The sequence below is a fragment of the Empidonax traillii genome, unplaced genomic scaffold (assembly GCF_003031625.1).
Source record: "Empidonax traillii isolate 1590-97213 ecotype Southwest subspecies unplaced genomic scaffold, ASM303162v1 scaffold101:size1699134, whole genome shotgun sequence".
In the NCBI taxonomy this organism is placed as follows: domain Eukaryota; kingdom Metazoa; phylum Chordata; class Aves; order Passeriformes; family Tyrannidae; genus Empidonax; species Empidonax traillii.
Genome location: NW_020955294.1, coordinates 32,185 through 46,298, shown reverse-complemented (window position 1 = coordinate 46,298; position 14,114 = coordinate 32,185). Strand labels below are relative to the sequence as shown.

At 48.0% G+C, this 14,114-nt stretch overlaps 1 protein-coding gene across 4 annotated transcripts in view; it reads left to right on the top strand.

The window, feature by feature from the left end:
- Positions 1–14,114, top strand: part of CLIP2 (CAP-Gly domain containing linker protein 2) — a 71,123-nt gene that overhangs the window by 40,211 nt on the left and 16,798 nt on the right. For all 4 annotated transcript variants that reach the window (XM_027882076.1, XM_027882074.1, XM_027882075.1 and 1 more), the window contains 4 exons: positions 6,787–6,911; positions 11,218–11,431; positions 12,337–12,534; positions 13,626–13,729. In XM_027882076.1, coding sequence (XP_027737877.1) covers positions 6,787–6,911; positions 11,218–11,431; positions 12,337–12,534; positions 13,626–13,729 — 641 coding nt within the window. The remainder of the gene's footprint in view (positions 1–6,786; positions 6,912–11,217; positions 11,432–12,336; positions 12,535–13,625; positions 13,730–14,114) is intronic.

The following is a 14,114-nucleotide window of genomic DNA, read 5'->3' as shown; positions in this document are numbered from 1 at the left end:
CCAAGCAAATTAAAATAAAAAAGGGGGTACTAACAAAGAACTATTTCTGTATATTTACTAACTTCTAGGCGTACCGCGGAGTCTGTAAGGTGAAGGGTCCTGTCTGGACCTAACACCAGGGAATCTTTTACGGCCGGGAACAGGGAACAAATTATAAATGAAAATATATTTCTCTGTGCCATGTGGATACAGAGAGGCCCTCCAGGACTTGCAGCGTGAGGATGATGCAAGACCCCCCTGTAGGAGCCCAGGGGAGATAGGTGACAACCAACCGGGAGGTAACACCCACCTCCAAAGCAGGAAAGTTGCCTTTTAAGGCAACAAACGGACAATGGATGAATATTCAACAACTGATATCAAGAGGGTACAAAAAGCCCGGTTTTCAAAGAAGGTGTGTGTGTCTCGGGCGGGGCGCTGGCCCCCCAGACCACCCAGCGCTGTTTGCTTTATTATCGCTTGCTTAATAAATTTATCAACTTTTAATTGGAACTGAGTTGTCTAAATTCTTAAACTAACTTATAACACACCTGAGTGAGAAACCATTTCATGAGAAGCTCCCTGACCAGGAGAATTCCAGCCTAAAACCCTTCTCGTTGGGCACAGACAGCTCCTTGCTCTGCTGCCACCAGCTCTCTGAGCTATTTCAGTGGCTGAGAATGAAGCATAGCTGCTGTGAAGGCATGTAAGGAAGGATTCCCGCTCTTTGTTTTCCTGATTAACCCCTGGAGCTCTCCCTGTTTGTGGGGTCTGAGAGGGGCAGTAGTGCTCCTGTGTGGACTTCACAATCAATCACCAGACATACTCCCTTACTGCAAACCAGAATGACCCTATTCTGTAGTTCTACCAAGGCAAGATTTTCAGGAAAGGTATTTTTAGGTGTTCCATTGCCTGCTTGCAGCTCCATCCATCAGGAGACCAGCAATTGCTGTGTCATGACCAGAGAGTGGAGCAGTACCACAGACCTTGGATGGGAGTGTGGGAGTGATGGATCTCTGTCCCTGTGGAGGTCTACAGGGAGTGGGCAGTGCAGTGTTCTGGTTGTTTGCAGGATTCAAGAGACAGGAAAGCATTTAGGACTCCTGGTTGGAGCTCTTTCCTCACTCTAAGAGGTTGTTGCTGAAGAGGGACTTGTTACAAGAGCGTGTAGTGACAGGACAAGGGGGAATGGATTCAAACTGACAGAGTTTAGATTTGATATCAGGAAAAGATTCTTCTCTGTGAGGGTGAGCAGGCCCTGGCACAGGTTGCCCAGAGAAGCTGTGGCTGCCCCATCCCTGGAAGTGTCCAAGGCCAGGCTGGACGAGGCTTGGAGCAACCTGGGCTAGTGGAAGGTGTCCCTGCCCATGGCAGGGGGTGGAACCAGATGAGCTTTAAGGTCCCTTCCAACCCAAACCATCCTGTGTTTCTGTGATTTCCTGGGACTGCAGTGAAACAAAGAGGGAAATAAATGTCCCAAAGCAATTGCCCTGCCCTGTGGCCACATGAACCCTTTGAGGCTCTTTGTGCATACACCCTGCTAACCATTCATTTGGGCTGAGGCATTGCCTGGCTCTTGTCTGCTGAGTGCAGTGTCTGTCATTACACAGGAGTTGTGAGTGGCCTGTGGTGGAGCAAACTGTGTTATTAACGTGGGCGGACTTTGTATCCAAGACAGCCCCGGGAGGGGATGCTGTAATTCCAGGCTTTCCTCTTATACCACCTCCCTAGGACATTATTTTCTCGCTGGTGCCTGACAGATAAATGCCCAGAAATGTCTTGCATCAGCAGTGCTGTCAGACTCATCGCTGTGCAATGCTGACTTGTGCTGTGGGGATGGGAAGGCACAAAGACAAGTGGTTGGATTAAAAGAAACGATAAAAATTCCTGTAGCTTCACACACAGAGGGCTGGCCTGTAATTCCTGGCTGTCTGTCTCTCCCCTCACCCTAAAAGCCAGTTGTGGTATTCACTGATGACATGGTGTTTATCTGCTTAGATCAAACTGCTAATGGTTGGATGGCACCTGAAGTAGGTTGTATTTATAGGCAAACCTGACCACAAGCTACATCTCCACCTTCCTACCAGCTGCTGAACACTGACCCCAGTAAGTGATGGCCCCATTTGCTGTAGGTGTGTGCATTTATCTCCTTTATTTCAGGTGATCTGTAATGGCTGGACTCACACTCCGTAGTGCTGCTGCCAAAATCACCCTCTGTGAATCAAGTGTTGTACAGTAATTTTCAGCCATCAGTGCTTTAGGAAGAGCTAAATTATGTGTGGTGGCAAAACACAACCCCTACCTCTCTCAGGTTGGGCTAGAAATAGGCTCCTTGTCTGAGTGGAGGAGAGTAGGGGAAGAGGGGGGAAAACCCACCATTTACCCTCAAGGGAAAGGATGGCTGCTCCAGTTTACAAACTGGATACAGTCTGCAGGTACTGCTCAAACTGGAGCAGGCAGCACTTGTCCAGGAAAGGGGATTTCCAAGTTCTTGTTGGTAATCCAGTAACAGGGTGGAATCAGCTGATGTGCTCCACACTAGAAGGATTTGAAGGTCCGGAGGGTATAAAGCAAGTGTCCTGTGTCTGCTTTTTTCTCCTCATCCCCTTCCTTTCTCTTCCCACAGGTGAGCAGTGGGAGAGTCTCAGAGCTATGCCAGGAGTCCTGCAGGGAAGGCGTGTCCATATGACAGACACTCAGTGTTCCCACCCTCACCCTCTGGTCAGCAGTGGAAATACTTTGAAAATAACTTCTAGGGGTAAATTAGAATTTTAAGCAGGGAGCACACATCGTCTCTGTGGGGATGTGCTCAAGCAGGCACCTCAGCTGTTGCTGAGCCCTGAACATGCCTGACATGATAGGGGACAGTCCCTGTTGGGTCTGAATGATACAGAGAATTTTGTGTTTCTTTTCTCACTGAGCAGTATTGGAGGGTACTGAAGCAGAGCCCTGGGGTGAGGGCAGCTCCCAAGAGGTTCTTGCTGGGAGCAAGAAGCTGCTGTGGGGTGAGCAGGGAGAGGCTGTGAGGAGGAAAGGACAAACGCAGGCTGGAGGGGCCTGACTCACAGCAACCAGATTGAGCCACGGCCTGCTGCTAATTTGGTAAATAGTTCAAATTATGCACTTGCAGCTCCGATGAAGACAGTGACTGGAAGGATTAACATCATTGTCTTTTCAGCCCTGGGATACTGGTCTGCATCCAACTTTGTCATTTTGATGAGAAGAGCGGAGTGTAAGACGTGGTGTTAGTGATCCTGCAATTGGCAGGATGTCCTTCCATGAGCGCACGTTGCTGTTCTGACTCACCAGTTACGATTCAGACCTGCTAAATACTCCTGACTTCATTTTCTTGTGAAGGTCAAGCCCAAAACTGTCTTTTGAGACTACTGGATGTTTCATTGAGGAAAGGACAGGTCAGGAAGATGGTCTTTGATTTGAGCATTCCAAGAACTCAGAGGTGTTTGGCTCTGAGGCTGCTTGAAACAGCTAGAGAGGATGGGCCACCACAAGCTTGCTTAAAGTTAATCAGAAATGTTTTTACCTGAAGTGGAGAAACTTGGAATGTTGATGCTGGTCAAAATACTCCCCCCGCCCCCAAAAAAAGTAAATCTAATTTTACTGTGTCAATGTTGTTTCCATTTGTTGGAGCTTCAAGAAAGAGCTATTTTTAGCTGCTCTTTGGTTTATTTTTGTTATTGCTATTTGTTTTGAGTTTGTTTGTTTGTTTTTTTCCCCCAAAAAAACCTGTTAACATTTTACATTTGGTGAAATCCCATTCCCTTGGGCATGAATAATCTCAGCAATGGTTTTGGCAAGGTAACTATTACAGGCGACTCAGAAAAACTTCGGGAGTTTTGTTCCTTTTTGAGCGAAACCTGTCAACTCTAAAAGCCCTGAGGTGTCTGAACTGAGATGGGTGGCAGCCTTGTTAATCCTGTGCTGTGTTGAGCTTTAGCAAAGGGATGGGTTGTCCTCTCCAGTTTGTCCTTGCTTCGCTCTGGACACTTGGCACGTTGAAGATGTGGCTGTGACTGATGAATGTGCTGGGTTGAGAGATGCAGACAAGTTCTCCACAGAGAAACTGGGATGTTCTGGGATGAAATCCTCTGCTCTGCAGCGTGTTGATGGCTGTTGTGTTAATGCCATGCCAAGCATGGATGGCTGCTGTTCCCACCTGGGTTGTGGAGGGTGGTATCCAAGCCAGGCGTGGGCAGGAGGGATGGCTGTGAGCTCCCAGGAGTTATGCCCTGCCATTGCTAACCTCCCTGCCCTTCTCTGGCTGCCTTGTATCCTCTCCCAGGGTGATACCTCTGATTTATTGAAGGGTCTGATAGAAGCAAACGTTCTGTTCTGATGAGTCCGTTGCACACACAGCCTGCCAGCTGGCTTCTTCCAAAAAGCATCATTTATTTTAGGGGCATTAGCAGATTATCAGGGGTGGGTAAATATGCACGTCTGAGTCGGATGAATTTTCTAGGCTCTCCATCCATCAGAGTTTCTGCCTGCCTGCCAAAGGATGGGAAGCTCAGCAAGAGGATTCAGGGCTGGCATGTGAGTGTGACAGGCTGATATTGGCTCTGTGGGGAGCCCAGGCTGTCACAGAGCAGACGTGTCTGTCCTGGCTTGGGGTGGAACGCGTTGCTGTATGGCAGGGGTGTGTTTTATGGAGGGGGTGGCAGAATAATTAATGCTTGCCAGAGAAAATAGAAGGCATTGCTCTGGAAGCAGGGAATCACGTGGCTGTTTGGGGGAGTGCTGGACCTGATCTGCACTTAGAGCTTTCACTGATGTGGGACTTTCAGATGGGAGTGTGACCTGCCCTCTTAACTGCACAGTTTTGGTGTTTGGCATAATTAGATAATGTGTTTATCAGGTCAGTAGGGGTAGGTTCTTACTCTCCTCTTTGGAAACAGCTTCCTCAAATAGCAGTGATGAGGACATAACTGAGTGGTCCTTTGTGTGGGCAGAGGAGTGTGACATTTTGCCCCCCCCCAGCAGATGCCCAAGTCACACTGATGGAAGGACTCATAAGGTTTTTAAGGTTTACATGAGACTCTGGGGATCATCTGGCTTGGTAAAGGAAATGTGACTCAACATGTGGAATTAAGACTCAACGAAAATAAAATTGAGGGGGCACGCCAGCAATGGTAGGTTCTTATAAATGACATTAAGATTAATGACACCTATATTGAGTTCAACTTGCAGCTAAAGAAATGTATTAGGGTGGCATTAAATCGTTGCATTAATATTAAGGGGCTAAATCTGTATAAACTCAAGGCAATCAAAAGACTGGCATTTGACTGTGAGTGATAGGTAAGGAATTCCACTGCTCAAATCAGTAACTTGCCAAGTACCTAATGCTGACATTGAATCAACTTTTTCCTCCTGGGCACAGTGTAGGACCAGAAAGCTTTCTTGTGATCCTTTTCCTGCTGGCAAATATTTTCCTCTGTCATGTAGCAAAGAGAACAACATCACCAAGGGTTTCTTTGTTCCACAAGCAGCAGCATTCTGAATCTCTAGGGAGAGAAATTCCAGAAGACTAACTCAATCTGCACTCTGCAGCCTCTCAGGACTTGAGGTAGGACCCAGACTTCAGAGCTGTGCTGATTAGTCCATTAAGGTGCAGTTATTTTTAGTCTGGGAAAACTCTTTTCCCTTTGCATAAGCAATTTTTAGGGATTCACAGCTGGTAAATCTAACAACCCTACCCTGGGATAAACGAAGCTGGAGATTTCTGCATTCGACTATCACTGTTTTCTGTAGGAGAATATTACTCTGTTGATACCTGTTTATGTTAAATTTGATATTAAGAAAATTACTAACTGCAAGTCATTCAGGATGAAGTGGCAAATAGAATTTTAAATGTATTTTTAAACTTTCTTCCTTGAACCTTGGCTCTAGCAGAGATGGGCTAAAAACAGTTTAGATCATATGCTGATTTACTAGAAGTATGAACTTTTAGAACCACCCTCCTACTTCTTCCATCTTCTTTTTCCCATCCCAAATGTCTAAGTAGGGGTGTTTAGTGCAGAGGCAGCTGCTGCTCAGTGCCATGTGCTGTCAGAGCAGTGATCAAAACACAGCTCCAAAGGTTCCTGACTTTATGCCCTTCTCGAATCTACTCAGCTGGAAACTTTATTTATACATATGGGAGGAAAAGGTGTGATTTATTCTTATTTCTTCATGGATGGGGAAAAAAACCTGTGCTGGAGGAAGTCTGGCAGGGAGCTGAGCCCCTCTCCCATGCCTCTTGCTGGGAATTGCTATAGGAAGTGCAGGTAAAAGTGGAGGCTTTTTCTGTGTAAAACACAGAGCAGTTCCCTACATCCTTGGCAAGCTAAAGGAGCAATGAGTGCCTTCCTGGCTCAGCTGTCCCTTTGGTGTCCTGTCCCAGCAGTGCCCAGAACTGGCACCTGGAAGAGCACAGGGCTGAAAACCTGTCAGTGCAGATCGTGGTTCTTCACACAAGGCAGGTATGAGCGGTGCCTGCAGGGCTTAAACTCCTTCCTGGCCTCACAAGTAACTTGCTGCAATTAGTTGACGCCTCGAAATATGTTTTCATTCTATTTACTCTGACATCTTCCAGGCAGGCAGTCCCAGAAGTGGGAGCTCATCAATTTGCTTGTAGTTATTGGAGAGACAAGTTTAGTGCTGGGAGAACTCGGTATTGAGAACTACCTGCTGCTTTCATTAGATTTGAAACAGAGGACGCTGATATCCTGCCCTCCTTTCTCCATACTTGTCCCAACTTCAGTCCCCTCATGTCACTGCTGCCACCTCTAATCCTCAACCCCTTCTCTCCCACAGGTTGGCGGGACAAAGACGGGCGTCGTTCGCTACGTGGGAGAGACGGACTTTGCCAAGGGAGAGTGGTGTGGTGTGGAGCTGGACGAGCCCCTGGGCAAGAACGACGGGGCAGTTGCTGGTACAAGGTACTGTGTGCTCTGATCCCCAGCCTGGGCCGTGGAGGGTCCCACACACCTCCTGGGGGGGGGCTGGGAACAAGTGCCACCGGACCTGGGAGGAGAGCTAGGGCTGTGCTTGCCTGGACATCGTGGGCTGACAGGAAGAGGTCCAGTTTTGAGCCTTTTAGGCTTTGGGGTGGCCTTGCAGGGAGATCAGTACAAACTTCATTTACTGGGGCATTTTAAAGCATAATCAGATAACATCTGCGAAGAAGGAACCTGAGTAGCTTCAGGAAACAGGAGAGAGTAGGGAGAGAAGATAACTTACAGTGGGATTTAGTTTTTGCTAGCAGTTGGTTCTGTGATTACATTAGCTCTGCTTTCTCCCACACATGTCCTCCCATAAACTTTTTGCTTGTGCTATATTTATAATTCACCCTGTCAGAACTATAGAAGACACAGAATTGACTCTTTTTTTCTCCTCAGCTTAATATTGTTTTATTCTGTTCTTTCAGGGCACAAATTCCAGAGATCTGAAAGAACAATTGGTAGTTGTTTTCTGTCCTTGTGCTAATTCTACAACGTGACAGTTGTTTGCTGATTGATCTTAACCACCTCTGACTCCACAGGCACCTCCACTATCTTCTTTTCCCAAAAAACCCTTTTCAGTACCTATAAAATTAGTTAGGGATATCTTGCAGACTTTTTGGGAAGCTGTTTCTGTTCCTGTCGAATTTAGTTAAGGGGATGACCCCAGCCTCAGATCTGGAGCTTGAGGATGTTCAAATATGACTTATGCAGCAGCACTTTGACCCTGCTTCAAATACAGGTGGAACTGATTCCTTGTCCTTCACAAGTTCCTCCAGTGGGAAATATTGTTGGTTTTCTTGGAGCTTCTTTAGGCAATCTGGCTACAGAGGAGAGATTGAACTTTAAAACTGAGGAGCTGTGAGTTCCTGCCTTGTTACATCTCAGATTCTCTAATAAAGGTTTCTTGTGTCCTGTCCAGCAGCCACGTGCTTTCATTTTAATTAAGAGAAATGCTGCCTTGTTCGATGTCAGGACAAGAAAGCAGTAAATGATTGGCAGCAGATGGCAGAGTTCCAGCCTGTTCTCAAGAGGGAAGAACCAGGATGGTAGAGAATAAATCATGGAGTGAATCCAAGTCCATGCTTTCTTTATCAGATGCTTCAAATTATCTCTCAAGTTTAATCTTCAGGGTGCTCAGAAATGGTTTATTGTCTCTGTGCATGTGAAAGGTGTGAAAGGCAGATCTTAGTGCAGGGGTGCTCTCCCTCCCTCTCATCCTCACACCCTTGTTGCTGTGGTTTGAAAATTCAACTTTTGGAAGTAATTTGTCTTCTGAAACTGCAGCATCTTAGCTCAGGTTGTTTTGGAATGTGCCCTGTCTGCAAAGGCTTCTCCTTTCCCTCACACTATTAAATGAGCAGGTTTGCAGCATTGCCCCTGTTTGTCCTTTGAGCCTTCATCCACGCCTCTGATTTTCTTACAGCGGTGCTTTGGAGAAGCCAGCATGGTTAAAACCAACTCCCTTGGTGCCTGCAGGCACTCCTCACTCAGTATTCCCCATGGTTGCTGTGGCCACGTGGAATTCTTGACACTGCCCTGAGCTTGTCCTGCCAGAATCAGCGTGGGCAGAGGCTGTCCAGGACCCTGGAGTCAGTGCTTTGGAGGTGGTTGCCATCTAGTGAGCAACCCTGGCCTGTCTGCTGCGGCAGCAGCTGCTAAAGGAGAGTGGAGCTCTCAAAGAGCTGACTGGAGATGCTGGAAAGAGGTGGAAGCAGGAGAGGAACGTGGAGCAAAGGACATTGTCACCATCTTTGCTGCCATGGGCAAGTCCAGTTGAGTCGGTGGTGAATTGGCTGAAATTTGCGGCAGGTCACTTGATTTCCCTGCAGGTCCAGGTCTGGATGTGCACCAAGGCAAGGCTGAAGGGAGCTGGAGGCTGCCTGCAGGCTGGGGAGATCAGTAGCAGTGCCCCAGAGGACAGGGCATCACCGTGGGGAGCCCCTCTGTACATCACATGGGTGCTGATTGGCACTGAGGTTTGCTGCTTCTGCTTTCCTGTCTGCACAGGAGACTTCTTATCCACAAAACCGAGCAAGTTCCATGTGCTCATCTTTGGTATATTATCCTTTGCCTGCTTATTTTGCTGTTCTTCCTGCTCTGCCTCTGCTCTCCTGGGAGTCTTTGCCCACTAAACTGCTCAGACTGTTGTTTTTGTGTAGCCTGTGACATGTCATCCTTGGACACTGAAGATTTTGTTCATCTATTTCAAAACTTCCCGTGCTGTTTCCCACCTGCAGTTTTGCACTGCCATCACAACACCACTTTTCTTCCCTCTTTCCTCTCTGTAATGCGAAGCTGGAGTTCCTCAGCACTTAGTTTTCAAGTAGATTTTTTTTTTTTTTTCCTCTCCCCTGCCCAGTGGTCTGGACCCAATTCCTGCTTCTGAACTATAAAAGTTGATTGCAACCAGTCCCAATCTGGACTGAAAGAAAGTGAGCAGACTTAGTGAAGCAAGTTTGGGCTTGCAAAGAGCTGTCAGGGGGCTTTTGAGGGCATTAGCATTTGACACTGTTGTGCAGCACCAGCGTGTGCTTCCACCAGACAGACCTGTGGAAGGGGCTGTTGCCTGCCTGTGCTTACTGGAGTTTGGGAATATGATGCTGAGCAGGGCTTGGCTGGTTTGTAAGAGGTCAGCCTGTGGTATGGCTGGTTTTCCAAACCCAAGGGCCTGTGTTGGCAGCAAGCTGAGGAGGCTGAGAGATTTGGGGTTGTGGAAGGGTTGTTTAAAGTTTGGTATAGAAAAAAAAAAGGGTTTGAACAGATGTTTGAAAATGAATTTTATTTTCATCTGGCTGGAGATCAGGCTGTTCCCTGGCCTCCCAAGCACACAGGGGTCTGCCTGAGACAGAGCTGTATGGCTGCCAGCACTTAAAAATAAAAGGGAACTGGAGAAACAGCTGCTCACATCTGGAGAGGGAGGACTTGTGCTAGTAAAGCTGGATTTGTGTCATTTAGTCATTAGAACCTGTTTTTTATGTTAACATAGGACAAGCTGTTTTATGACCCGGTGTTTAGTCCTAGCCTTGCTGTGAAACCTGTGAGAAAGAGCTCTTACAGGAGACAGCTTTCTGTGTTGGCTGCTCCCCTGGAACAAGGGGATGCAATGCTGGAGATGATCTGGTTTTCCTTGCTGCAGTGCAGGTGGCCAGCAACAGATGAACTCTGGCTCTTTCCAGCCAGCCTAAGCCCTGAAGGGATTTCCAGGGTTTGACACTCCATTTTGGCTCATTTTTATTCTGGAAGAGGGTTTTGGAGAGACACAAACATTGGGCTCACTGCAGTTGTGGAAGAGAGTTATCTGATTCTTCCTCTTCTATGCTTGCATCTTTCTAAGTTTGTTTGTATGGGAACCAGTTTCTCTGCCACCCAGAGGAGGTGGCACACACTGGAGTTTGCTGTAATGGTATTTTTAGCTTCAAAGTTAGGAGCTGCCATTTTCCCCTTCTGTTTTGGTAGGGAAGTTTTTTTACCTTGTATGACATTTATTCAGTGCTGTGTGATTCAGACTCTTTAATTCAACACAGAATGCCAGAATGGTTCAGGTTGGAAGGGACCACAGTGGATTATCTGAACAGGGTCATCCCAGAGCACAGGGCACAGGATTGTGTCCAGAGGGCTCTGGAATATCCCCAGGGAGGAGACTCCAGCCCCTCCCTGGGCAGCCTGTTCAGAGCTGGGTCACTGCCCAGGGAAGAAGTTCTTCCTCCTGTCCAGCTGGAGCTTCCTGGGCATCAGTTCCTGCCCGTTCCTCTTGTGCCATTGCTGGCCCCCCCTGAGCAGAGCCTGGTCCATCCTCTGCCCCCTCCTTTCAGACACACTTTACTACCTTTCTTCAAAGCAGAGTAGAGAGAACACGCAGGTTTTGGGGAGGGTTGGTTTGTTGGGAAGGTTGGGTTGTAAGGAAGCAGCACTCTGGCTCTGCTTATGTTCTGGGATGCTTGTGCTCTCCAGGCTACCAGATGGGTCTTTCCTGGCATCTGATCAAAGTGCACAGCAATTAGTGCGTTGCAGTTATCTCAGGATTGCCTGCTAAAGCGCACCACAAATGAAAACAAGGAGATTGCCAGTACTACAAGTGCGGGAAAGGGGAATAATCCAACCACTTGCACACAGGAAACAATGTCACAGCAAAGCACCCAGAGACGAGCTGAGGGTTTTGTTCTGCTTGGCAAGGCCATTCTGCAAGGCTTGGGCGAGATGGATGCTCTGCCGCTTCTGACTTGGTGCACCTCCTGTATTCCAGGTACTTTCAGTGCCCTCCCAAGTTTGGCCTCTTTGCTCCCATCCACAAGGTGATCCGGATCGGGTTCCCATCAACCAGCCCTGCCAAGGCGAAGAAGAGCAAGAGGATGGCCATGGGAGTGTCAGCCCTGACCCACAGCCCCAGCAGCTCCTCCATCAGCTCCGTCAGCTCCGTGGCCTCGTCGGTCGGGGGCAGGCCCAGCCGCAGTGGGCTGGTAAGTGGCTCCTTCCATGGACTGAGCAGCCTCGATCCACCTCTGTGAACCAGGCTCCACAGAGCAGTCAGGGTTTTCTTTCAGCAGCTCCTCCTTCGGTGGGGTGAGGGGAGTGAAGTGTGGGATGTTGCAAACATCCCTTGCAAACAATCTCCCTCCGTGGACACAAGAGTTGTGACAGACACGGAGCGACTGTGACTGTTAAAGAGCCTGAAGTGTGATTTGCAATGTGGTCAGTCTGGGCTCTGCTGTCAAGAGCAGGTTTATAAGGAATCCCTGCAGAAAAAGGCCGCTGGGTCCCACAGGGTTGTGAGCAGTGCACTCTGCACTGACCAGCTGTGCAAAGCTCCTGCAGTGACTGGAGGGTGACACTGTCCTGGATCACATGCCCTGGGCTTTGGCAGGTGCTCAAGCAGGGGGACAGCAGAGCAGGCAGCAATATTATTAAAAGCTCTGGCTCTGTCACAGTGTGTGCTGCAGAGCACCTGCAGTCCACTTGGCTGGGGACGAGGGTGCAGTGTCACTCTGGGGAGAGGATCTGGTTTCCAATTGAGATTACAACTGAGCTCACTTTTTGGGACTTCACCAGGGCAGATCATCAGTAAAATGTATTTAAGAAGGCAGATGATGCAGTGCATGATAATCTTTCCTGACCCAATTCACATCCAACATCCTGTACTTTTGGAAATGGTCCTTTCATTGCAGTGCAGAGGAAGTGCTGAGCTTTTGTGAGCATTGTCCAGGTGGTTCACAGACTTAACCTCACCTGTGTGGTCCAGAGCTGTAGCTGCAGCTCTGTACAGATGAATAATCATTAGGTGAGCAGATTTAACAGGGGACTCCAGCTGTTCTGGACTGGGGAGGACATGGCTTTACCCTGTCTCTTTTTAACTCTTTTTTTCCAGCTGACAGAGACCTCTTCTCGATATGCCCGAAAAATCTCTGGCACCACAGCTCTGCAGGAGGCACTGAAGGAGAAGCAGCAGCACATTGAACAGCTGCTGGCAGAGCGTGACCTGGAGCGGGCGGAGGTGGCCAAAGCCACCAGCCACATCTGTGAGGTGGAGAAGGAGATTGCCATCATGAAGGCCCAGCACGAGCAGGTAGGAGGTGGTGTGGCTCTATCACCAGCTCTCAAATACCTGTATTTGAGTATTTGATATCCCCTGAAAGTTTCAGTTCGTAACGTTACCCCTGTACGTGAAACTTGGGCTCTGAATTTCCACCTTTTATGTGGTGAGTTAAGCTGAGGCTCTTTCTCCACTCTCCCAGTGTCACGTGTGCTCTCTCTGCCCCGAGCCAGGAGCAGGAAAAGGGCCATACCAGATAAAAGGCAGTAGAATAGTTTGTGTCTGGTGGATCAATATGTTTCAGTGCTGAAATGCAAGTGGAGAGTAAATTTGTTCCCCTCAGCTACCCTTGTTTGGCCGTGGCTGTGACTGCATTGCAGTGATTTTGTGGTGCTGAGAACATCAGCTCAGTTCATGTGCCACAGCTTTCCTGCCAGAGAGAATGTTTCTATCCCATCAATAAAGTCAGGAGACCTGGAAGGAAAACAAGCTGAGCATATTAGGTTGCATGTGCAGTTGTACAAAGGGTATTTTATTCACTTTGAAGGCTTAAAGAGAGGAGTTGCCCTTGTGCTATTTGTCAGTGTGGCTCTTCAGTGACTGCTGGTGTCCTAAATGACTTCCTTATGCTTGTAAAGCCCAGTCAGCTATCTAGGAGCAGGGATGGTACTGTATTTGTGTGGTGGGTCACACCTGCTTGTCTAAAATGCAGAAGTTTGGAAGTCAACCTCAAGCTGATGGCTTTCTTCTGCGTAGTGTTTTCCAGTAATTATCAGTAACAAATGAATTAACAGCAGTCTGAAATGTTTCTTATTTCATGACCAGGTAACTTCTGACTAGATTTTCAAAACTGCTCAGGCTTCAAGTTCTTAACTCTAATCAGAGCTGGATTCTTCAGAGGGACACTGAAGCATGGACCAAACTTAGAGCTGCTGGAGACTGAGCAGTTTTTGTCTTCCTGATACCCACATCTTGGTCTCTCTGGAAAATCTACCCTTTTACCACAGCATCCTTTGAAACAGATCATCAAAACTTTCTGTTCCCTTGTCCTGATCCTTTTTTTTAAACAACCCTGTACTTCAAACATGGGTAACTTTTGTGCTTGGGCTGTTTTTTTGCTGCAGTATGTCACAGAGGCAGAGGGAAACCTCCAGCGGGCACGAGCCTTGGTGGATGGGATGCAGAAGGAGAAGATTGAGCTGCTGAACCAGCTGGAAGAGGAGAAGAGGTGAAGCAGGAGTGGTGAGGGAGGTGGAATGGTGTATGGGCAGTGACAAAGGTTTCAGGTGGTTTTGGCTGAGGATACAGTGTAAAATAAGTGTGGGATCATGAACAGGCCTGTGCAGGCTGGGCCATCACAGACCCTTCTGTACAACCTGGCTTTGCTAAAGGCCCCTTCTTCCCCCTTTGTTTGTGATGTGCTGATCCTGAGGACATTCCTTATGAGGAAGGGAAGCCAAACTGGAGGTTCAGCCTTCCTGTGGTGTGATTCACCCTCTTCCCACATCCCAGAGGCTCCATCCATGTGTATATGATGATGCATACATTTCCTCTCTGGATAAGAGTGAAGATCTGCTTGTCCTTGTATATATAGAATCCAACTTCTCCATCTA